The sequence below is a fragment of the Hyperoodon ampullatus genome (genome assembly GCF_949752795.1).
Source record: "Hyperoodon ampullatus genome assembly, chromosome: 1".
NCBI classification, from domain to species: domain Eukaryota; kingdom Metazoa; phylum Chordata; class Mammalia; order Artiodactyla; family Ziphiidae; genus Hyperoodon; species Hyperoodon ampullatus.
In genome coordinates this window covers 61,150,003-61,174,748 of record NC_136914.1, presented here as the reverse complement: position 1 = coordinate 61,174,748, position 24,746 = coordinate 61,150,003, and the positions used below count along the sequence as shown (strand labels likewise).

General features: G+C 55.0%; 1 protein-coding gene across 1 annotated transcript; it reads left to right on the top strand.

Moving 5' to 3' along the window:
- Positions 1-332: 332 nt before the first annotated feature.
- Positions 333-24,060, top strand: VSIR (V-set immunoregulatory receptor; the record flags this gene model as incomplete). The annotated part of the gene is made up of 7 exons (XM_079698722.1): positions 333-414; positions 11,184-11,609; positions 12,361-12,417; positions 18,687-18,794; positions 22,226-22,253; positions 23,550-23,746; positions 23,929-24,060. The coding sequence occupies 7 exons, from the start codon at positions 333-335 to the stop codon at positions 23,964-23,966; spliced, it is 936 nt and encodes a 311-aa protein (XP_079554848.1). The 3' UTR covers positions 23,967-24,060.
- Positions 24,061-24,746: the final 686 nt, after the last annotated feature.

The following is a 24,746-nucleotide window of genomic DNA, read 5'->3' as shown; positions in this document are numbered from 1 at the left end:
CAAACGGGCGATCAAGTGGCGCTGACTCTTGGCATACTGACTGGCTCCCCCACCTACAAGGCCAGCCGGGTGCGAGTCAGCGGGAAGCCCCTCCCGCGGGGGCCCTTGGAGAGGCAGCGCTCCAGTCTTGGCCGCCCGGGGGCGCTGTGGGCCCCTGGGAGCGGGCGGCTCTCGGGCTGCCGGCCGCGCTCACTTGCTCTGCGCTCACTCGCGCGGAGGTTTCCCCGCCGGCCGCGTCCCGTCCGCTCCCTGCGAACCAGGAGTGCCTCCTGCGCGCCCCCGGGCTCCGCTCCGGCCCGGCTGCGCCAGACGCAGCTCTGCCCGACGGCGACATGGGCGTCCCCCCAGTCCCGGAGGCTGGCAGCTGGCGCTGGGGGCCTGTGCTCCTCGCCTTCTTCCTGGCTGCCTCCCGAGGTAAGGTCGGCGGAGCCTGGGTGCTAGGGAGGAGCAACGGGAGAGCACAGCGGGGCAGGGTGGGGGATCCCAGGTCAGATGGGGGCGCCCTGGGAGCCCCCTTCAGCCTGCCGTGACCCCAGCCCGCGGCAGGGAGGCCGCTAGGACGGCTTGGCAGGGGCGGCGGCTCTCTGCCAAGTGCCCTGGCTGGGTGGTGGGCACATGTGTATGCCGACAGCTGCCCAAACAGCTGCCTGTCCAGCCCTTCCCAACCCAGAGAGCCCAGGCACGAGTACCTTCTGCAGAACAGAGGTAAACACGGTGGAGACAGCCCAATGTGTTCTAGTGGATGCCACTGGCTTTTGACACCTGTGGCTTCTCCCTGCCCCACCACAGGGCCCCAGGATCTTACGAGGCGCCGAAGTTGTATACTCTCAGTCAGTGTCCTGTACCCTGGTGACACTCTTGGTTGAGCCTTGGTGGGCACTAGTCAGTGCAGGCACTGGTCCACAGCTGGACATGGGCGCCCTTTGGTCCTTATCCTGAGGGTCTGATGGCTGAGAGTTGAGTGGTCAGCTGATTCCCAGCATCTTAGCAAAGCTGCAGCTCAGGGACTGGTGTAGGAGATGCACTGGGGAGAATGTGGGACATTTCCCAGCTTGGCTGTGAGCCCCTTCTAAGTCCTTGGATAACTTATAGCATCTTTCGGGCCTCAGTTTCCTCTGCTCAAACACAGAAGCCATACACAGGGAGGTGTCACTTTCCCCTTCCAAAGTCCAGACTGTCACAACTCTAGGTGGTATCCTAGTCAGGACACAGGGGTTCCTTGAGTCAGGGGCAAAAGTCCCGGTACCCACAGCCTGGCCCCTGCTTCTTGCCTGTCCAGGACTGAAGCAGTTGGATCTTGAGGGAAGAGGGGGCCGGCAGGCAGCCTATGGAACTAAACTTTAAACTTTTTCCCTGGGAAGGCTCAGGGAAAGTGTGAGTCATGCAGGGAGTCAGAGGGAGGCAGGAGGGAGGTGGGGAGCTTGGCAAGGGACCCAGTGGGTGAGTCAGAAGAAGAGGAGTAAGGGGAAGACAGGGTAAGAGCAAGAGGAGGGTTCGGAGAGAACCTGGAAAACACCTCAGAAACTGGGGAGCCTGCAGGCAGCATGGTATCTCAGCGCTGGAAGGCTGGCCTGGGCCTCCTATAAGGAGGAGGGAGCCCACACCCCACAGACAGAGATGCCTAAGCCCTGAACTGGATGCTCCCCAGGAAGAGCCGAAGGGGGTGGGGAGCAGTCTCGGCACCAAGGCCATGGCTCATGGCAGACAGGGCTTCCCAAAGGAGCAGTGGATGGTGGCAGGCAGGACCGGCCAGCATCCCACCCACTACAGACCGCCTGCCCTGCCCCATCCTTTCCAAGTGACCCCAAGAGGCCCTTCAATTTTCTTACCCCTACCCTGTCCTCCCCTGGCTGAGCTGCTCTCTGTTCAGCAGCCCCAGTTTGGGAAACTGAGTTCCAGAGAACTAGGGCATAGAGAGCCAGCTTGCACAGAGCCAGTAGCAGAGAGGCTCAGAGCCCCTCACTCCATATTGTCTCTACAGCTAGGAGGCTTCACCCCCAGAGGTCTTGGCTACTTAAACAGCTTGGCACTCCATCTCTTCCTGGGCCCAGCTCAAGGAGATAATTAGGGTTTGAAGCAGCTTTCCACTGAAAGGAGTCAGGAGAATTCTCTTAGTTCTGAACTACTCTGGGACTCCGTGTTCCTAACTGTAATATGGGTGTGCTAATGAATATTCATGCTGCTACCCAGTACAGTGTGCCAGAAGGGGGATAAGAGATAGGGAGGCCTGGTTGCAGGCATGGTCCGGAGGGTGTCTGAGTTGGAAAGACATGCTCACCGGCCTGCTGAAGTGCTGGGTGGCCCTAGGCAGGATTGCTCACTGTCAAAGCCTTGATGCTTTGGGAAGGTGAGATGGAGGTGGCTAGTGCAGACCTGTTTGTTCTCTAGCTCTTGGGGCTGGGCCAGCACCGTGGAGAATGGTGGTGGTGATAATGGCGCACAGGACCCTAGGAAAATTTGCAGATACCCCTTTACTGGGCCTGACCCAGGTTGAAATGGGTGGAGGGAAGCACCTAGGGAGCCAGGACCCAGCAGACCCCAAGGGTCGCAGAGCCTCTTCTCCCCCTATTGGCCTTCCCAGGATCTGTGGAAGTTATTGTCCCTGCCATGTCCTCACAGGCTGACCCAAGAGTCCCAAACTCTGGGACTAGCCCATGGAGGCACACTGGGGCTGGGGAGGTGAGAGCCCATCTTCCCCTGTATGGTAAGCAGGGTTGCAGGGCCTTGTTGAGTAACCCAGTGGTGCAAGCCTCTGACGCAGCAATGATCGGCTCTTAGGAAATCCACAGTCTGCTGCCCAGAGGCCCTGAGGTGGAGAGAAGCAGGCTTGAGGCCAGCCCATGGGCATAAGGGAGCCTCTACCCAATGCCAGGCGTACGCAGCAATACTGGGGAGCCCCTTGCTGAGTTGGGCTGGTTGCTCTCTCTTTCCCCCAAGTAGGGCAAAGGTTCCCTGCTGGGGCCTGACCTCCGTAGGAGAGGGTGGCCCAGGTGGGAGGTACACTGCTGGAAGGCCACCTCCCTATATGCACACACATATGGGATCTTAGGCCCAAGCAGACAGAGGGAAAGAAGAGAGGAAGAAAGGGGTCCTTGGTGCCCATCAGGTATACTGGCAGTGACCCCTCACCAGCATTGACCAAGCCCCAAAGACTGAGCTTGAGGTGCCAGGTTTTAAGCCAACCATTCATCCAGGAGCAGTCTGGCCTCACCAGGGGAGGGGGCACCAGGGAGCTGCGGTGAAGCTTCTGATGGACCCTTGGATCCCCTTAGCAGCAGCGTGGGCATGCCCAAGGCCTTCCTGATGCCACCCTGTGTGAGAATGGAAGGGACCTGGAGTTGTGTGCCCTGCATGCCAGGGCTTCCCGTTCAACCCTGTCACTTAACAGTCTGGCTTGGGGAGTCAATCAGAGCTCCGTTCAAATCCCAAGATGGTCCTTTACTGCTCTGTCACTTTGTACAAGTTACTAGCATCCATGAGCAAGTTCTATCATCTCTCCCACAGGGATGATGACAGCACCACCCTCAGAGGGCTGCTGTGAATATTCGGTGCACACGTAACACAGAGCCTGGCATAACATAGTGCCTGGCACCTGGTGAACTCTGGCTGTGTAGTATTATTCTGCCTCTTGGCTTTTGGAGGCCACATGCCATTGGTTTACCACCTTAGCTCCTTGCTTCCTGCAGGGTCTGGTAGAGCGCCCAGAGCATGGGAAGGCATTGACTGGTTTCACTGGGACAGGACTCTCTAGAATCCTGGAGGTCTGAAGTGCTGGGCCCAGCCCTCTGTGGCACCTCTACACACTTACAGTCTGTAATGCCCATGGAGGTGCCTGTAGATTCTCCTCTTAAAGTTCCCCAGAGATGGGACTTTGCCACTTCAAGGCAAGCCGGGCTCAGGGTTTCCTTGTCTTATTGGGGTCTTTCTTGCAACTGAGCTTAACATTCAGCCTGTTTACTTTGGCTGCCCATCCCCAGAGAGAAAGACAATGGCCACCATTGTGTCCATCAGTAACTCAGTAATGAAGTTGCTCTGCTCGTGACCGAGCCAGCTTAGTCCGTTAACCTTTCTACATAGGATCTTACTTCCCATGGGGACCGGGGGTCAAGCCCTGTGTCTGCTGTTCACTTACTGTGGGACCACAAACACACACTCCGCCTTTATCTGAGCCCTGGGCAGGCTGGGTAACAGGGTCTCGGCAACGCTGACCACTCACTTCGGAAGGGTAATTCCATGATGGTGTTTCCTGACCTTCAGTCCGTTTGTTCACCACTTTGGGGATTTCTCCAGTGTCTGCCCATCATTATATGTGCCCTCTTTAACTCTACTCATTCTTTGACTTAAGTAAATAGATTTTAAAAGGAAACTTTGTATCACCGCCATAAATGGAAAGCCTGTGTCACTTGCCATAAATAGAACAAAATCATAAAAGTACATAATAGGAAAACCAAATAAGGTAAATTCTAGTTGGAAACTATAGCCTGGGGAAAGCTCCAAGCCTGCTGTACCTTGCAGGAAAAAAAAAAAAAAAAAAAAAAAAGAAGAGCTTAGCATATAATAGAGATGTTTTGAAGACACACTGGCATCAAACTGGGACTTTCTCTTTGATGTAATCAGGACTGAAAGAGAATCGAAAAGGGAATAACCTTCTCTCTATGCGATTCAGTGTTATTTAATGCCATAGAACTGAAAGTAAAACCACCTATGCTGTAGGTGCCGTCAGCTCCTCTCCATTGAAAAAGAAAACTCACCACTGTGAGGAGTGGCAGCTGGGGGCAGGGGACAGTTCAGCTCTCCTGGAAGAAGGGAGAGATGGCAGTGCTCATCCTAAGAGGCCAGGACAGGGTCAGCAGGCCTTTCTGGGCTTCTTCCAGGCCCCAATTCTCCCAGCCCCCGTTGTCTTTCCCAAATAAATACGGTGGCTCTAGCTGGGTCCTCTCCCCATGCTGGGGCCAACGGGCTGTCCCAACAACTACGGAGAGAGTGGGAGAGGGAGCCTGCAGCCTCACTGGCCAGGGCAGCCTGTCCATCTTCAGGAAGGAGGTGGAGCCTCTGGTCAATCCCTGGCTACTTCTACACCCCAGACCTCTGGAGCGAGATGACCTGGGTTCAAATCCTGGCACCACCACTTGCTATTCATGAGACTCTGTACAAGTTACTCAGCCTCTCTGTGCTTCAGTTTCCTCATCTGTAAAGTGGAGACGATAATAGTACCTACCTTATAGGGAGGGAGGATTCAATAAGTGACTCCATATAAAAGCGATTAGAATGATGCCTGGCACAGAGTTAAGAGCCTGCTACTACATCATTACCACCGAGCCTCCTGCACTGAGGGTAGGGCACAAAGAGATTTGAATCTGAACCTTAGGAAGTCTTCACAGCACAGGATCTTGAGGGTAGCTGGCTGGAGCTGGTAGTCTGGGCTACATACAGTTGTCCTCAGGGAGGGCCTGGGAGAGCTGAGGAACGAGTCATCCAGAGACGCATCCACTGGTGCGGCTCTGGCCAACCGCCCAGGCCCTCCCTGGGGAGGTGTGCTGGCCAACAGCCTCCAGCCCCAGATGCACTGATGCTTTCCCAATGTGCTGGAAGTGCCGCTTCCTCCGATAGAGCCTGGCTTCCCCTTCCCAGACTCCCTGGTCCAATGTGAATGGACACTTCCTGCAGGAGCAGGTATCAATAAACACATCTGAGATGCCCTTTGTCCTCACTGGCCGTGGAGCCCCATGGGTGGACCTGCCGGCTTTGGGCCCTCGGCCCTTTGTCCTGGAGGTACTTCCTGGAGCTTTAGCACTGGAATCAGGGCCAGTCCTGATTGGGCCTTGCCTCTTGCCCTCTGTGCTCTCCATCTTGATAAAGACAGAGCCTAGCCTTTCCTTATACCCTCCATGGACTGTCCTGGAGGACAGGGTCTGGCAGGGAGCTGGAGACGAGGTCCATGTCTGTCTGGGGCCCCCTCTGAGGGCGAGGCCCTGGCCTTCTGCATCTAGCACAGGGCCAGCAATAGCAGGCCATCAGTAACCGTTTGTTTACAACCCCTAGCAGCTGGACAGAGTTCAGCTCTTTGGGTGGGGCCTCCTAGGCCTGACTAATCAAGCCAGGGACCCACCTCCAAAGGCTGGGGCGTTGCCTTGGCGACTGTGGACTAAGCTCATGCCGGGTCAGGGTAAATACACAGGCCTGTCTACACCCACACACACCCATCCCATGCACACCCACAGGGTTTCATGAGGTGAAAGCTTATGGGGGGAAAGAGGTCACAAAAAACTAGCATCCTGAGATGAAGCTAAACAAGAACTCCTTTCCCCTACACTGGAGCTTTTACAAGAGGCTGAGGCCCTCTGTGGCTGAGGGTCCCACTGCTAGAAAGTGGCAGAAGCAGGGCTAAATTCTGAGCAGAAGTCCCTTAGGGAACTCTGCACTCCCATGGCCTCTCTGCCTTGGGCCTGGCTCATGTTGGGACCTTAGTAAATATTCGTGGAAGGAAAGAATGATGTTTTCGGTTTGGGTCTGAGGCAGAGCAAGGCTGGCTGCGTGGAGAGCACAGATGTCAACCGGGGGTCAGTTCACTCTCTAAGTACCTGGAGGATGAGGTGTCAGCCCCACCCGCAGGAGGGGTGGAGGGCTCTTGCTGCCTGTAGTGCTGACTTGTCCAAGGTGTGGGTCTCAGTTCAGCCACGTAGGGCTGTGTGGCCTTGGGCAAATCGTTTGACTTCTGATTTGATTTCCTCTTCTTTAAAATGGGGATAATGAGACCTACATCAGGGGCGTTGTGAGACTTAAACGAGTATAAAGTGCTCAGCAAGTCCTAACATGTAAGAGGGGCTCATAAATGCCCGTCATCATCTTTGTAGCCCATTCTTGCCTCCTTCCTCTGCCCTAAAACAGCCCTTCTCACCTGCCACAGGGTTTCAGAGCTAGAAGGGGCCTAGGAATGTGGGGAGTCTCTCCAGATAGGAGGAAGAAAGGGAGGCCCAGAGAAGGATGGGACCTGCCCAAAGGCACAAAGTAAGGGCATGGCTAAGTGGGGATTGGGGCCTAGGGATCTGCCTGCCCAGGCCAGAGTTTTAATTCTGAGACCTCACATTTCCCAGGATCACAGCATTCTTCCTCCAGGTGTTTCTGCCATCTTACCCAGCAGCAGGTGGGGGCTGGGGGTGGTGGTGCAGGGACCCAAGAACAGCACAATGATGGATGGTTCCCACATGGGCACAGGCTCAGCCCAGGGCTGGGGGCCTTTTCCTGTCCTACACGCTCTCGGCCACCCTGGAGCCGGGAGCCTTCCTCCCCAGTCTCCGACAATGCCCCAGGTGTCCAGAAGGATCTGCCCCTGGCAATAAGCAACATCCTCCCGCCAATAATTATGATTCCAGCTGGGCTATTTATAGCCCCTGATAACACACATGCGCACGCGCAGTCACGGAAGGCATGTGGCACGTGCGCTGTTTTCCCTAACGCCGTGCCCTTGAGAGTCCTCCTAAGGACAGGTTGCCCGTGGGCCTTGTCCTGGCTGCAGTCTCAGACACCACAAACAAGACGTTTTCTCTCTCCCCAGGACAAAACCTGTAGATGCCTGGCCCACTCCTATCTGGCCCTTTTGCTCAAACTGAATACTCTCACCCACGCCCAAACCTAAAGCCCAGGGTAGCTTCTCCTTTTTCTAAAAGGGGAAGAGGTCCTTCTGGGGCGTGTGGGGTGTAAGGAATTGAGCAATGCCCCCTCCCCAACTCTGTCTCTGAACCCGAGTTCTCTGTGTCCCCCCCTGTGGGTCTTCAACGAAATCGCTCCTCGGGCTGAAAATCCCCTCTCCACCACTTCCTGGGCAATTCTGCAGTCATTAACACCACTGCTTGGACCCAGGGGGCTCTGGGCCTGACGTCCTGCAGGAGGCCCTGGGCTGGTGCCCCACTGAAGGCCCTGCTCCTTGCTCCCGTCCTGCCCACACCTACCCCGCCCACAAGCTAGCCTCAGGCTTGCCACATCTTGGCCCCAACCCGTCCACACCTCTGTCCACTCAGCATTCCCCGCCCTGCTCAGCTCTGTGCTCCACTTCTTGCGTCTGCCTCTGCCCACCCCAGACCTGCGGCCCTGGCCTCTACTGAGCCAGCTTCCCCGTGGCCCCCAAGGTGTGTGTGCTCCTGCAAATGCTGCTGGATCTGGATTCGGCTCTCACCCTTGGAGATAGTTCTGGGGCTGAAGATAATGTTGGGAAAAGGGGAAACCAGTTACCAGCTGGGAGAGATGCTGCTGGGAGCTGCCCTGTGGCCTGCTGGGGAAAGCGGGGAGTAGAGGGCAGAAATAATCCAGGGTCCATTCTCTGGGTGGGTTTTTATGCTCTCTTAGAGGGTCTTTTCTGTAGCTACTCCCCACTTCCATTTACTGGCACAGCCAAAATTCGGCAGTCAGGCTTCCACTGGGGACCTTGGGTGGATCATTTCCTCTCTGAGCCTGAGGGTTTCAACTGTAGAACAGTGGGCTTGGGGAGTAGAATCCCTCCCTGGTTACACCAAGGAGCCACACGCATGGATCAGAAACTCAGATGCCCACGGGACATTTATGGTGAGGGAATGAGGCAGGCCAGGTGGGAAGTTAGGGAGTAAGTAGGAGGGACCGCAGCAGCTAGAACACCAGTGTCCCATCTAAAAAGGAGGCTGCTGCTCAGATCCAGCGGACGGCTGTCTCATAGGAGAGCTGCTTTAGTGTTGATTTACTGACTCTCAAAGAGAAGCTACGATCAGAATTTTCATATCAAATTCCCGGTCTTTAAATTTTGGCGATCTCAAAAAAAAAAAAAAAACAGAGTAAAATACTTTGAGGGTCAAATAACATATGTTTGAAGGCTGAGTATGGCCGGTGGGCTGCCAGTTTCTACGATTTTTTCTTTCAGTACAGAGTCTAAGTGCCTGAGTTTAATTTTGACTCTAGTACTTATTTGCTATGTGAACTTCGTTGAGTTACTTAACATCTCTGTGCCTCTGTTTCCTTATTGGTGAAACAGGAATAAAAAGAACAGCTACCTTACTGGGTTGTTAGACATGCCCATGCTATTCCTTCTTCTAGTTCTAACTAGATCCTGCTTTACCTGAAGCCCCCATGCTCTAGGTTCTGAGTTTATACCCTCTGGAATGTCAGGCAAACAACTTTCCTTTTCTGGTCTTCTATATTTCTGCTGGAAAGGGAGATCAGCATCTCGCTAAAGAAGTTCTGAAATCCCTGCTTACCTTGGCAATGACTTTCCAAAAATCTGGGGCTCCCAGACATGGCTCTCTCTCACATGTGGGTGCTGTGAGTGGGAGGCTCCGGTGTGTGTCTGTCCTTTTTACCTTCTGGGGCTTAAAACTCCACCCTTGCAGACATATTCTTTGGGGCCGTGGCTTTGCTGCCTCCTCACACTGTGCTTTAAATATGCAGGCACGCCAAGATTGGACCACAGCTGTTACCAGTCATTCACACCTTAGTGGGAGAGAATCTGAATCTGGCTTCTCCATTCTATCGTGCAGAACGGTTTTCACTCTTAATGTCCTAACGTCTCTTGAATTGCAGAAATGAGTTAGAGACCTATCTTTCCCAGATATCAAGCACCAACCTTCAGCGCATTTCATGTAAATTATCTGTAATTCTGCCTCAACTCTGGCAGGTAGCTGTTTCACTTCTAGTGAGGAGTCTGAGGCTCAGGGTCTATGTAACTCTCAGCGGTTGGACTCCAATGCAGGGTGGGCTAATTCCAAAGCTACACCAGGCTGCCTTTCTCCTGACTGGGCCAGGCTTTCAGCTCTGCCAGGTGAGGGGAGAGGGGGATGGGCTGTAAAATAGGGAAGGGGCATCTGGAGGGAGAAGTCGTGTTGTTATCTTGGGTTCAGGCAACGGCCATGGCAAGGACATATCCATTTTGATCCTGTACATATTTACAGGGTCCTCCTTCCCTGTCTGCCCACAACAGCCCCTGATTTTAGCCAATTGAAATCAAAGTATCACTAACGTGTAATAACTATAGCTATCCCTCCTGTGTCTGCAGGGGGCACGAGAGCTCGCATCTCGCGTTCTCCTCTTTTCCTCATCCTGTCCCCTCACAAGGCTCTTGTAGCTAATATTGTCCTCATTGCACACAGGAGGAAACTGAGGCTCACAGCTAGACAGAATTTTCTGTTTTTAAGGGCCAGTGCTTTGGGGGGTGAACCTGGTTCAATGCTGGGAGGCTGGGGTAGGATAAAGAGGACCAGGGCATGGCTTCATTTGCTTACTGAAAACAAAATGAACTAGAAAATATTTCTAAGAAGACTGGGTAGCAGGCAGGTGCCTGGATGAGATGACCTTTTCTGCATTGCCTGTCCTTGACCCTTCGACACCTTGGGTTTTCCTGCTTCCCTACCACCTTCCACTTGCTGGAATCCTCTCTGTCCATCTACCCCAAAGACCCTCCTTCCTTTAAGAAGTCTCCTGACCATCCCCAGGAAGGTCGTGTCCTCTTTTCTCCAAGTGCCCTGAAGGCTGGTACGGGTTTGCCCGTTAGCCTATGGGGTTATTTCGTCAAGAGGCAGGACTTGTCTACCCAGCTAGGCCATAAGCCCCTGGAGAGGCCACATCCAGGTGAGCTGTAGCATCCAGATGAGATGTAGCACCTGGCACAGGCCTCACGCAGGTAGATGCTCTGTTAGTGCTCACGGATGCGGAGACGCGAAGGCAAGGCCAGCCCCAGGAGCCGCTGGCCCCCAGAGGGGCAGTCAAGGGCAAAGCGCTGCTTTTCCCAAACAGCCTTCCTCTCCTCACCCTGATTCCCACCCGACAGCACTGGGCATGGAAGCTGGAAGTGCCAGGGGCCAGGTGTGGGCAGAGCCATGGTGCCTGCGGTAGGGGGATGGGAGCTGGGGCTGAAGCACATGTGCCACCTGGGAGAGGGACACACGCTGGCCGGGCCCAGTCTGCTGCCTGCCTGGAGTCTCTCCTATGCCTCATCCAGCTACACCTGGAGAAGCTCCTGTGGCTCCTCCCACACAGCCTGGGACGGAGCCGGGTTCATGAACTAAAGAAGAAGCTGAGGCTTGGGGAGGTCAGCTGACTTGCCCAGAGCTTGTGGCTGGGGAACCCGCATCTTTGAAGCCCCAGACCAAGGTTCTTCCCTACTCTGGGGGCACTGGGAGTGGCGCCGGCTCAGGCGGGTGACAGGCTCTCGTCTCTCTGAGCAGGTCTGGTGGCAGCATTCAAGGTCGCCACGCCGTATTCCCTGTATGTGTGTCCTGAGGGACAGAACGTCACTCTCACCTGCAGACTCTTGGGCCCCCTGGCCAAAGGGCACGACGTGACCTTCTACAAGACCTGGTACCGCAGCTCACGGGGTGAGGTGCAGGCCTGCTCGGAGCGCCGGCCCATCCGCAACCTCACGTTCCAGGACCTTCACCTGCACCACAGCGGCCACCAGGCCAACTCCAGCCAGGATCTGGCCCAGCGCCATGGGCTGGAGTCAGCCTCTGACCACCACGGCAACTTCACCATCACCATGCGCAACCTGACCCTGCTGGACGGCGGCCTCTACTGCTGCCTGGTGGTGGAGATCAGGCACCGCCACTCGGAGCAGCGGCTCTACGGAGCCATGGAGCTGCAGGTGCAGAGAGGTGAGGGCTGCCTCTGTGGGACAGCTGGGGTGGGGGCATCCCGCTGGGGATGGTGCCTGTGCTTGTCTGGGAGGGGGAGCAGAGAGGAGGACAGCGTGGCTGTGGGGTGGCGCTGTGCATCTGATGGTGTGACACTGTGCCGGAGGCTGTGTGATTCTGTATAGGTGGTGCTGGCACTGCAGGGGTGGCACGGTGTGTGGAGCTGTGTGCGCGTCTCTCTGGGTAGCTGGGTGTGATGGACGGAAGGGCGTACGTGGCTCTGTTTATGACAGTGGGACTTTTTAACGGGAGGGGGTGTATGAACTTGGGCTGGGAGTATGACTGCTCACCACAGTTCCATGGCTCACACCTGGGGTGTGAGTTAGGCGAGAGAGAGAGAGAGAGAGAGAGAGAGAGAGAGAGAGAGAGTGTGTGTGTGTGTGTGTGTGTGTCTGTGTGTGTGTGTGTGTCTAGGTGAGAAGGCAAGGGGCGGTAGACTAGATAGAGGTGTGGGTGTGGGCAGGTATCGACATGCCCCTGAGGGTGTCACGTGTCATGACAATGAGCAGGGCATGCCTGGCTGTGCAGTGAAAATATGCCTCCGTGTGTGCGTGTGTGTGCGTGCGTGTGTGCGTGCAGCTGGGCCAGTGTTGCCAAGGGGACACTAGCCTGAGTACCTGTGACAGGAGGGGGGGGCATGCCAGCCTGGACAAGTCTTCTTGGCCTCCTGGGTCTGACGCCCACCTAATGACCCTTCTCTCTGTTCCCACAGGCGAAGAAGCACCATCCAAGTGCATTGTGTACCCACCCTCCTCCAAGGAGAGTGAAAGTAAGGAACCACCTTCTTGGCTCTTCCGGGTTCTCTGTTCTCTTCTGTCCTCATCCTGGACCCAGACCTCATTCTGAACTCTGACCTCATCACACCAAGCCCACGGAACCCCCATTCCTCCTCCTTTGCTGCTGCCTCTCCCTTTTGTTTCCTCCTTCACCTGAGCCACTGGGCTGCAGCCCCCAGAAGCCCATGCCCCTTCCAAGGCCCAAAGCCTGAGGAAGGCGGCTCCTGGAGTCCCAGCTCCTGACTCTCTGAGTGGGGCTGTGCCCCGGCAGTGACCTTTGGCCAAGTGCCCTCACGACAGGTACTGGGTGCCACAGGCTGCCGAGCTCGTTTTCAGTGGGCACGGCTCCTATCCACTAGCCCTCTGCCACAGGCAAAGGTTGGATCACTGTGGTGGGGGTCCTCCTGGCTTGGACTCAACTATTTAAAATCTCCTTGTTCTGTGTGGGGAGGGAGGAAGGAGAGGCTCAGGAAGGGGAACAGAACTACCTTTTCTTGAGCTCCTACTATGTGCCAGGACTGTGCTAAGTCCTTCCAAGTACTGGTATCTCAGTGGCTTCTTATAAGAACCCTGTGAAATAGGCATCACCAACTTCACTTTACATACATGGAAATGGAGGCCCAGAGAGGTGACATAACTGCCTCAATTCACACAGCTGACAAGGGAAGTGCAGCTAGGACTGTGCTCACATCACCTTCTTCCCACGTCGGGGTAGGAGACTGGACACACAGTGTGGTGGGTGTCAGTCAGCCCCCTAGTATTTGCCCAGAGGTGCCCTACAGGGGATGGGGGCACTGCTTCAACAGGTGCCCGGGGCTTCCCTGGTGGCGCAGTGGTTGAGAATCCGCCTGCCAATGCAGGGGACATGGGTTTGATCCCTGATCCAGGAAGATCCCACGTGCCGCGGAGCAACTAAGCCTGTGTGCCACAACTAGTGAGCCTGCGCTCTAGAGCCCGCGAGCCACAACTACTGAAGCTTGCATGCCTAGGGCCCATGCTCCGCAACAAGAGAAGCCACCGCAATCAGCCCACACACCGCAATGAAGAGTAGCCCCAGCTTACCACAACTAGAGAAGGCCCGCACGCAGCAACGAAGACCCAATGCAGCCAAAAATAAATAAATTAAATAAATTAAAAAAAAAAAAAAAAGAGGTGCCCGGGCACTAGAAGACCAGGCGAGAATGCCCAGCAGCTTGGAGACAGCAGGCAAAGGGGGGACATCTTAGGGACACGCCCCTCTTCTGAGAGGAGGGGTTTTGGCTTCCTCAGCCTTCTCTCTGTTAGTATTTATCAGGCATCCAGTGTGGACCAGCCCCGGCCTAGGCCCTGGAGACACAAAAGTGCAGGCCTCCTCCCTGCCCTCCAGGAGGACATACACCAAAACTGAAGCCAGGAATGGGAACAGCTCAGCTACAGCCCCGGCCAAGCCTCCACTCAAAGGCTGTGGTGACTTTCTATTCGAACTACTTATTTTTTTTGAAGCAACAAATGGACCAGCCAGGAACAAAATTAGAACGCACAGTTGGGTCTGAGTTAGACCCACATGGAATTAAGAACAAGCCCCTCTTCCTGCACACCGCAGAGCTCGTGTGTGGCCTCAGCACCAAGCTGCTGCCTTCCTCACTTCCTCCACTGGCAGCTCCCTGGGGAGGGTGGAAAGGGGGCCCCCCCACCCTGAGCAGCCCCTCCCTTCCCATGCAGCAGCTTCATGACTGTGCGCACATGCGTGCTGTGCACAGGTCAGGGTGAGCCTCACGTGGCGGGGTCCCTGAGTGTTTACTTCCCCATCGCCCCTTCCACTCTGAGCAACCCCCTAGTCCCACTTCTGCTCCCGCAAAAATACCTCCGCCACAGCCGCCATTTCACAGATGGAGAAACCGGGGTTCAGACGGGTGAAGGGACTCGTTCCCAGTCTCCCAGAGCCAAGAGGAGAAGCCAGAGCGCCTGATTCTCAGTGTGCAAACCCTGCCTGAGCACTGGGGCCTTCCCCTCTGTCAACACTCGTTTTCTGAAAATTAGCTTTATGAGTTAAGTCTTGGAGACAGAGACAAGAGATGCCAGAGGGGATGGTGCTAGAGAAACCAGGTGTGAAATGGAGAGGGAGTGCAGATCTGGGTTGTTTTTCTTGATCTAGACTCTAGAGAAGCAGCTGCTGGAATTAAGGGAACGGGAGTCACCTGGGAAATCCCAGGAGTCTGGCTGATGAGAGCCCAAGGGTGAGGCAGAACCTTGAACTTGACTGTTAAGGGTCAGGCCTCCTTGGCTGGGCACCTCTGCTCTCAGGTTTTGACATTTTCCTCCTCTCCAGTTCGCGGGATGTGCAGCCTCACTCTGGTCCCTGCTTCCCTGAACTACTGTCTACAGGGAATTGGCTACTTAAAGGCCAAAGGGACATGTTTGCTTCTGTCTCGGTGTCAAGGGCAGGGGGATAGCGTCAATGATCTCTGGAGTCCCCTTTTGATCCCCTTCCAGGCCCTTGGTTCTGGAGGTCTGCAGACTACAGCTGTGGTGGAGTTTTGGCACTAAGGCGGAAGTGGTCTCAGATGAAGAGAAACCCGGCTATGCTTTTGGGTGGGGTGTGTGGGCTTCGGGCAGTGCTTCCGTTCTCCAGGCATCATGTGTCCTCTGAGCAATGTGAGCAGGCGTGTCCCTTTCCAACTAACAGGGAGGCCCCCTGTGTTATCTAAGGTGCTGAGTCAGGGCTCAAAAACTAAATGCCCGCAGGGCCAGGGAGCTGGTGGGTAGGACAGAAGGGAGGGGTACAGTCTGTGGTGAGCCCCCAGCTGCCAGTCTGTACTTGCAGTTCCAACTGCCACATGCCAGGAAGGGGGCCCAGGGTTGCCAGAGCCACTGAATTTTCAAGCCAAGTCAGAAGTCCAGATTTTACATGAACTCTCTGAATTTTAAAATGTTGGCAACTAATTAAAAAAAAATTAAGTACTGTGTCGGCCGTAGTTGCAACCTGAGTCCATTCTAGTGAAAGGCAGTGTGGTAAAGTAGGTAAGAGCACAGATCCTGAAATCAGCCAAGTTGCTTAACCTCCCTGTGCCTTAGTTTTCTCATCTGTAAAATGGAGATGACAGTTATAATCATACATTCCAGGTTGCTATGAGGCTAAAATGAGGTACTCTGTGTAAAGAAAGCGCTAAGAACCACGCCTGGCACAGAGTAAGTGCTGTGTATGTGTTGGCTACTATTACTTCTAATGTGGAATTCTAGGCCTGGCTTCCCAAGTCATCTCATCCATTCCCCTGTGCCAAGGCAGGATGGCAAGTAGATGGCAGCAGACAGTGGACACATATCCTGTTTTCTAACAGTTCGAAACATTTGCCTGGTGACCCATGTGCTTAGTAGGCCCCAGGGCTGACCGCTGGGTACTGCCCTCCACTGCCACTTGCCTTTGGAAAGATCCCAGTCCCTGCTGTAAGGCAGGTGCCCCCCAGCCAGCCTTGGTACCTGATCAGTTAATGATGCTTCCAGCCAAGAAGCTCTTTGAGTTTCCCTTCTCTGGCTGCAGCCCCAGTCTCCTAGCATTATCTCTGGGGAGGAGGAGAGTAGTTGGTCTATGAAATCCTCTGAACGCTCACAGCAGCTTGAGGTGGCAGGGGAGGTGATAAGAGAGGAGTGGGGCTGAGGAAGGTGGTACCCAAGGAGCCCAGGAGCCCCGAGTTGCTGGGGGGCTGTGGTTTTTCACTGAACCTGGGGAAGGGGGTTGGGCAGCCCATCTCCCTGAGAAGCAACCTCCCTACCCCCCAACACAGCAGGAGGTGTGGTTTGCTTTCATCCAGCCCCATCCCCTCCTCCATGAACACCCTCGGGGTACTACTGGCAGGCCCTGGACAAAGACTCGCTGAGCAGGCTGGGCCCCTCCCATCCCACCCCGCTGTGTAAGGCCCTGGCACACTGCTTGCTGCTGGCTAGGCAGGTGCCTCCGCTGGTGCCTGATCACCTTCTAAGCATGAGTCTGGCTCTGGATGGCTACAGAGCAGGAGCCCCCAACCTCACCCCCAGGTACTGGCCACACGTAGCAGGAGGGCTGGGGAGCTGTGGCGAGGCTGTGCTCTGCAGAGGAGCCCATGGTGTCGGAGGGCAACTGGCCCACAGAACTCTCCCCAAACCCTGCCCCCTGGCCCTAGCCTCAACTCCCAGGCCATGATGTAAGGAAACCAAGTCCTGATCCCCTAGAGGGGCCGAAGAGAGGGAGTCTTTGCTTGGGGACAGGAGTCAGGTAGAGGCTGGGCCAAGCCACCCACAGCCAACAGGGAGCTGGACTCAGTGGTCACTGATGGACTACACCAAATGCTGCCTAGTACCAGTCTGGAGGAGACCTGCTTTGAAGACCAGAAAAGAGCGCTGTGCAGCCGGTTTCTCAGTGCCCACAATAAGGTCCTGTGATGGGGTTCAGAGATACTCAAATGTCTGAATTATAGAACATTTAACTTTCAATACTCTCAAAGTGCAGCCTCGCTAAGATCTGCGGGGAACCTGCTTTAATGTGGAGTCGAACTTGCTTTGTAATAGCACAGCAACTGTTCCTGTACCAGCGGGTACTTCTAAATCGCCTGAAAACAGCTTGTTCTCTTCTGAGGTCTGAACAAATCCCCTGAAAGCTTGTTTACACCGTCAGGTCGTTCAGCAATACAATGAGATAAAAACAGCCTTTCTTCCCAAATAAGTAGTGCAAAGGCAACATTGAGTCCGTTCACCTCCCCAAAGCTCCCTGGAGCCAAGCTGACGCTGTGACAAGGTATCCCAGCCCATGGTTTTTCTGTCAGAGGGAAGGGCTAAAATTGGGAAGGAAATGCATTTACACTAGTTGTGGTTCTGAGGCCACGTCTGTTCCCAGCCAAACTCCTGGAGTCAGCAGATGGACTGAAATAAATCAAACCTCCCATGCTGTTGATGGGATCTTGAAGCAGTACAAGTTTTTTTTAGAGGACAATTTAGCAATAGCCTAAAAGAAAATACACTTACTCTTTGGCTCAGCACTTTCACTACTAGGGTTTTATGTACGGATGTACTTGCCCAAGTGAGCAAAGATGCCTACACAAGAAGTTCATTGCTACTTTACTAGTTATGTTGAAAATGGAAGAAACCTACATACACACCAGTAGGGGACTGTTTCAATAAATTTTGTGTGAGCCACGTGATAAAGCCCTAGGCAGAATGAGGTAGATCTCTGTGCCAATACAGAGAGGTGTCTAAGCTGTGCTAAGTGGGAAAAGCAATTGTCCTGTGATCCCATATATGCGGGGAATATATCTAGACTATACACAAAAAAACTGCTGACAGTGATTATGTCTTTGGAGGGGGCCTGGGTAGAGGTGGAGGAAGAAACTTTTGAATTTTTTTTAACTTGTAATTTTTTGTGTGTGTAATTTCAAAAGTTTTAAAAAATTTAAATGTTGGACAAGGATTCACATTTCCCTAGTTCCTGCCCCAAGATTTTTCCCCATGAATTGTACATGTGAAATCAGTTTAGAGGCCCCATGCTGGAGCCAAGGAGTCTCTCCGGGGATAAATAGGGCTTTTTATTCATTTATTTTTCATTGAGATAAAACATACATAAAATTTGCCATTTTAATCTTTTTTTTTTTTTTTTTTTTTTTTTTTGTGTGGTACGCGGGCCTCTCACTGTTGTGGCCTCTCCCGTTGCGGAGCACAGCCTCCAGACGCGCAGGCTCAGTGGCCATGGCTCACGGGCCCAGCCGCTCCACGGCATGTGGGATCCTCCCGGACCGGGGCACGAACCCGCGTCCCCTGCATCGGCAGGCAGGTTCTCAACCACTGCGCCACCAGGGAAGCCCCATTTTAACCATTTTTAAGTGTGTGATTCAGTGACATTAATTATGCTCTCAATGTTGTGCAATTATCACCACTATTTCCAAAAGTTTTTCATCTGTCGGGCTCCTTCTGACCTTGAACTCTGTGGCATGAGGTCTGTGAAGGGCCTGCTCTCCCTTTTCAGGGAACAACCTGTCACCCAGGGTGGTCGAGCTGTTCCCAGTGGGCTGGGATGAGGACCCTTCACTTTCCCCACTTGAGCAGCCTCAGTTGTAAGCGCCTGGCCGGATTTCTGGTGCTCTGGCCCCCCTGGGGTCCCCAGACCTTCAGTGCCTCTGCAAGTCAGTGAGGGTCTGGCTGTGGGGCGTGGGTAAAGGTGGGTCCCCCTGTTGCCAGGCCTTCCCTCTCTGGGCCTGAGTTTCCCCTCCGGAGGTGCAGTGGGAACGGGGCCTCACCTTGGCTGCCTCTGTCCTTTCAGGCATCACAGCTGCTGCCCTGGCTACGAGCGCCTGCATCGTGGGCATCCTCTGCCTCCCCCTCATCCTGCTCCTGGTCTACAAGCAAAGGCAGGTGGCCTCCAACCGCCGTGAGTATCCCTGCCCGCCTGGGCTAGGTGGGTGTGTGAGTGACCTGCCCCAGCCCCCCTCTCAGCCACGGGGATTAGCAAAGGCTAAAGGCAGGCACATTTCTTCTCTTCAAGAGACAGGAGCTGCTACAGTCCTTGCAAGGAGCTGGGCTCAATGGTAGAGAGAGGAGGGGATCCACTAGCCCCTTGGCACTCAATGAATAACTGCTGAATGAATGAATAATCATACGGAGTAGCTGAAATTGGTTTATAAATGTGCTACCACCTGGAGGTTGTTTGGGGCCCTGCTTTAATGTATGGGTAGGCTTGTCTTGGTAGCAATTGTTGGGACAAAATGACCTTTGGATTATCAGAACTGGGAGGGATCTTAGAGATAACTTGATTCAACTCTTTCCTTTTACAGGTGAGAAACCTAAGATCAGCAGGGTTAAATAACTAACCAAATGTTATATAACTTAGTAAGTGGAAGAGCTAAGACTCAGACTCAGAGCTTTTCACCTCACGCTTTTCAGGGAATATAGTCCCATCACATAATGAAAAACGCTCATCAGCATGCGCGTCATAGCAGACGACCCCTAACCAGTAGGATTGCTGTGTCAGGTACCATGCCAAGCTTGCTATATACATTCTCTCACATATTCCTCATAACCCCTCTAAGAGTTTGGTCCTACCATTGGCCCCATTTTACAGCTGAGCAAACTGAGACACAGAGCCGTTCAGTAACTCCCTTAAGGAACCACACAGCGAGTACGTGGTGGAGCCAGGTTTCAAGTTGTGACCACAACTACCTTTTCACCCGTCTCTTTGGGTGACAGTGCCCCTTGCCCTTCCTTTGACTCCACCCATGAGCCTCGTCCAGTCTCAGTCTTCCAAGAGCAGGAGGGTGCGGGCCCTCGCTTCGCCTCCCCCGCCTCTTCCCCTCTTGTCCTCTGCAGGAAGGCTTTGGCTTGCACCTGATCGCCTTCGGCTGGACTGTAACAACTTGACACCCCTCTGTCCCTGGGTCACTCAGAGGCTGTGGCCACCTCTCCCTTCCTCTCAGGACACCCTTATTCCTCTCACGAAATCCACCACAGTCTATCTACACAAATACCCTGGGGTTGGGGCCGGGGTGGGGGAGGGTAAAGGGGTTGGAGCAGAAAGAGGAACCCAGGGGATCAACCAGGGAGAGAAATCATTGCAGAGCTGCCCTCAGCTCCTGCTCGTCTGTGGAGCACTTCCACAAGGGGACGAGGAGGGGGCCACGCTCAGCTAGGCTTGGCTCCCAGCAAAAGAGGTGCTTTCTGTCCCCCTTACTCCAGACCCCAGGGCTGTCTCCATCAGGGAACGGGAACTGGGGAACAAATTTCTGGCAGAGGACAGCGTTGGGTGGAGGAGGTGCACTGCTGACCCTGTTCTGGTGCCTCACAGCCTTCCTTACAGGGCCCCAAGGGGTTGGCCAAGGCTCTGCCCCTGTCCTGGGCTGGAGGAAGGAAACCCAGAGAGGGGACATCCCCAGGCCAGAGCACTGTGGGGTGTCCTGAGGACACGGGGAGCCGGGGTCAGCCCCCAGTATCTCTTATTCCACGCACTGGGACGCTTGCAGACGGAGGGCTTCGCAGAGGACGGGACAGATGAGCTGGGTGCTGAAGAACTGCACTGAAGGGAGGCTCAAGGGGGTGCGCTGGGCCGGCGAGGGCTGTGCCTTGACCAGCGTTGAGCACGGCTTCTGAAACTCTAAATGAGCCCCATGTCTGTGATGGGCAGCCACTTCATAGCACCTTTCCCCAGATTTAATATATGCCGTAACAGGAAGGTATCAATCATTTATCTCCTAATAGTATTTTTGAGGGCTTCCCTGGTCGCGCAGTGGTTGGGAGTCCACCTGTCGGGTTCGTGCCCCGGTCTGGGAAGATCCCACATGCCGCGGAGCGGCTGGGCCCGTGAGCCATGGCCACTGAGCCTGCGCGTCTGGAGCCTGTGCTCCGCAACGGGAGAGGCCACAACAGTGAGAGGCCCGCGTACCGCAAAAAAAAAAAAAAGTATTTTTGAGGCCAGTCCTCTGTCCTCTCCAAAAAGAAAAAAAAAATGACTTGCATGGTCGAAGGCTTAGAGACAGACACAAGAGATGCCAGAGGGGACGATGCTAGAGAAACCAACCAGGTACGAAATGGAGAGGGAGTGGAGATTCAGGTCATTCTTCTTGATCTAGACTCTAGAAGCAGCTGTTGGAATTATGGCGACAGAAGTCACCTGGGACATGCCAGGAGTGTGGCCACAGGGCAGAGGCCGAGTGGCCCGGAGTGGGGCAGCGGGGAGGCAGGTCGGAGACAGAGTGCACGGGAGCGTGTGTGGTGCACTGTGGGCAGGACGATGGCACGGAGCCTGGCACAGAGCCTGGAACAGAAAGTATGCTTGGGAACGAGCCAAACTCAGGAAAAAAGAAAGAGAAAGGGTTGGGGGCACTGAGGAAGGCGTGTGCTGCGGAGGCCAATGGGTGTGGCAACCTCTCTAGTATTAGAGCCTCGGTGTCCCCAGGGCAGAGGAGAGGATAAGCTGAGGGAACGCAGAAACCTGCACGAAGCCCCACGCAGTCACTTGGTAAACAAGGAGCCATGATTCTGATACCTCAGAGATTTCAGGAACTTGTGTGCAACTTCCCGTGGGCGTTCTGTTGTTGTGCCCCTCCCCTACCGCTTGTTTCCCCATCGTAATCAGCAGCAAAGCTCGTAAAAAACGAGAAAGATCTGTGGGAGTACATGGGGAGCTGCAAGAAAGAGGGAAGTTGGGGTCACTACATCTGGTTGGTGGCCAGTTTTGGGGGGTGGGGAACCCTCACAGTGGGGCAGGGTGGCAGCAGCTTGGCTGCAGAGTAGAAAGTAGTAGCATGGCTGAGAAGTGATAGGGTCTCAGACCCCCTAAGTTTTCTCTAAGAGATGTTGCCTTGAAAGCCACCCTATTAGGCAATGCAGAGGATGGGACAGAGAGGACCAGGAACTCTAATTAGGAACTGACCTTGCAACACTCCTGCCCAGTAAATCATGGCTGACGACCAGAACGTGACAAACGTCCAAACAGGAAACAGCAAGTTCAGGAGCCAGGCCTTTGGCTGATCATGAATGTCTAACATCACCAAGTTAAGACATGGGAGAAATCATTGGCTGCCTTTGGTTTCCTGGCAACAAATGTTGTCCCAGACACTTGTAAAATGCAGCCCAAATTTCATTGATCACCGGTCAAAACGGGCCGCTCACTGAGGCCTCACCTGCTGGGTAGACACGCAGAGAACTGCCTGCCATACGGGCTTCCTGAGTGAACCGAAGTGGGATCCAGGGCTGAGCACGGCCCTATCCAGGACTGCTCCCGTTCCCCGAGGGGCATCTGCCAGTGAGGGCAGGGATGCTCTCTGGGGAAGCCTTCCCTTTGTGACTAGCTTCTCTGTTTGTCCCTAGGTGCCCAGGAGCTGGTGCGGATGGACAGGTAAGGCCCATGGAGACCTTCCTGAGAACACTTCCAGCAGCTGTGCCACCCCGATTAAGAGTCTGGCAGGCTGTCTCTCTTCCCTGGGCTGTCCTCTCTGAAGGGCAGCATCTACACCCAAACTCCTTCTGCAGCAGTTAAGGGGGAGGGGGATCTTTTAGCCAAGGACAGACTGATTCTCCCAACTTCACCAGGATCTCTCCCCCTCTCCTCTCCGGTCACTGCTTATACCACGACAGGGCTGAGAACACAGGTGTGGCCTCCCTGGTCCTCCCTGTGCTCTGGGCCAGCTGTCAGGAAGGAGATATTTCTGGGCAGTAGGGCCCCTGTTTAGCTGCCTGGCACAGCTGGTTAGAAGAGCATTTGCCATCTGCCACCGAGGCCTACACATCTGGGCCGATGGGCTGTTTTCCCTGCCACCCCTCACCCAGCAGTCTGAGCTCCAGGATGCTTGGATGAACTACACACCCACCTTCGGGCCTCAGTGGTCAGCCAGGCCAGGGTGGGGGAGGGGAGGAAGCAGCTGAGCCCAGGCAGACACTGAAACATGCAAAGGAGGCCAGCACACCTGGAGTTGTGGCCCCTCCCTGCAGGGCACCCCAAGGAGAAGGCTGTCAGGCTACAAGGGCAGAGGCTGACCGGGCTCAGACGGAAGGCGGCAGGTTGGGGATAGAGTGGACAGGGAATGTGTGTTGGTGCACTCTGGGCAGGAAGCTGGCATGGAGCCTGGCACGGAGGGCGTGCTTGGGAACGAGCCACATTTAGAAATTTGGCCCCGGTACATGCAACACCCAATTCAGAGCTCCTCCCTGATGTCTGAAAGGGATGATATTCAAGACGGGTCACAGGAAGTCCTGCTAGCGATCCTGCTAGAATCTCAGAGTTGGAGGGGTCCTCAGAGGTTGTCCCACTCCCAAGCAGGAAGAACGCCTCCCTTCAGCTCAAGACAAGCTGTGGGGACATTCAGTGCTAATGCCATTAACTCTACTGACCAAAGAGAGACTTGTCCCCAGATTCCTGAGGCGCCTCTGACCCTGGGCTTCCTTCCTGGGCCTGGGGCAGATGGTCAGACCACAGGGTGGAGCTGAGGTCAGAAGCCCTTAGCTCAGGGCAGGTGGGGAGGGCAGCCCATGGCCTTTTCCCTCTGGCCCTGGATCCTCCCTTGCTGCTAGGAGAGGCTGCTGAGGCCTGGGGTGGGAAGGCAGGTGAGGGAAAGGGAGCAGAGAAGGAAGGCAGGTGGGAGGGCAGAGGCCTAGCCCCAGGCAGCACGGATGACCTTCAATTCTGATTCTCTAGCAACAACACTCAAGGAATTGAAAACCCCGGCTTTGAGATCCCTCCACCTTCCCATGGGATGCCAGAGACCAAGCCCAGGCAACCCCTGACCTATGTGGCCCGGAGGCAGCCTTCTGAGTCTGGGCGGCATCTGCTCTCTGAGCCCAACACTCCTCTGTCTCCACCAGGCCCCGGGGATGTCTTCTTCCCCTCCCTAGGTAAGTGCTTCTCTTCCCTCACAGCTCTATGGCCTGCAAGGTCATGACCTCTCCATGGCGTGCAGGGCATCAGCCTCACTCCCCACCCTCCCTGGGGAATCCTCACAGCCTCAGGGTGCGGGGTTGGGGGGATGAAGGACAGAGGAACCCCCACTTCACTCTGCTTCTCTTTTCCTTTGCAGACCCTGTCCCTGACTCTCCAAACTCTGAGGCCGTCTAGACTAGCTGGGGGCCGTGGGCAGTTGTGGCCGGGCCTGGGGCAGGTGCATTTGAGCTAGGGCTGGCCCTCTGAGTGGTCCCTTGGCCTTGGCCCTGGTTTCTTTTCTCCTGCTCTAAGCTCAGACTCTTTGAAATACCCCTGATGGCCAGACCCTCAGCCTCTCTGGATGCTACATGGCAGAAGGGAGGTGTTGAATCGCTCAGCCCCTGTCTCAAGGATGGTGGGGTGCTGGGATCCCACCCCAGAGACCTGAAATTCACCAGCTACTGATGCCAAATGACCTCCATCTTAGAAGCCCCAGAACTGCCAGCTGTGCGGCAGCCTCTCTCCCTGGGACATAAGCCTTGGGATCTGACAGCAGAGATGGGCACTGGGCAGACTTCCCAGTGCCACCCTCTAGGCACGAGGCATAGGACAAGATGTGGAGAGACTCCTCCCCATCGTGGTGGACCCAGCTCCCCCATCTCGCCTGAGACTGCTCATCCGTCAAACCTCTCTGTAATCATGAGGCTCTGGGGCTGGGCCTGCATGACCCTGGGCCGTGGGAGCCTTCCCCAGCTGCCTTCTAGCAGCCAACTCTGAAGAGCCATCAGCACGTAACACGAATCTGGGGCTCCCACTGCCTGCACTCTGGTCCCCAGAATTCATTGGCCAGAAGCCCCAAAATGGGAAGTATATGCTGCGGCACGGTGGCCACTGTGAGCCAGCTGGCATCTTGGGCAATGGGAACCAGGCCAGAGGTTGCACCACCCACCACAGATGGGAGTGGAGGGGAGAGCC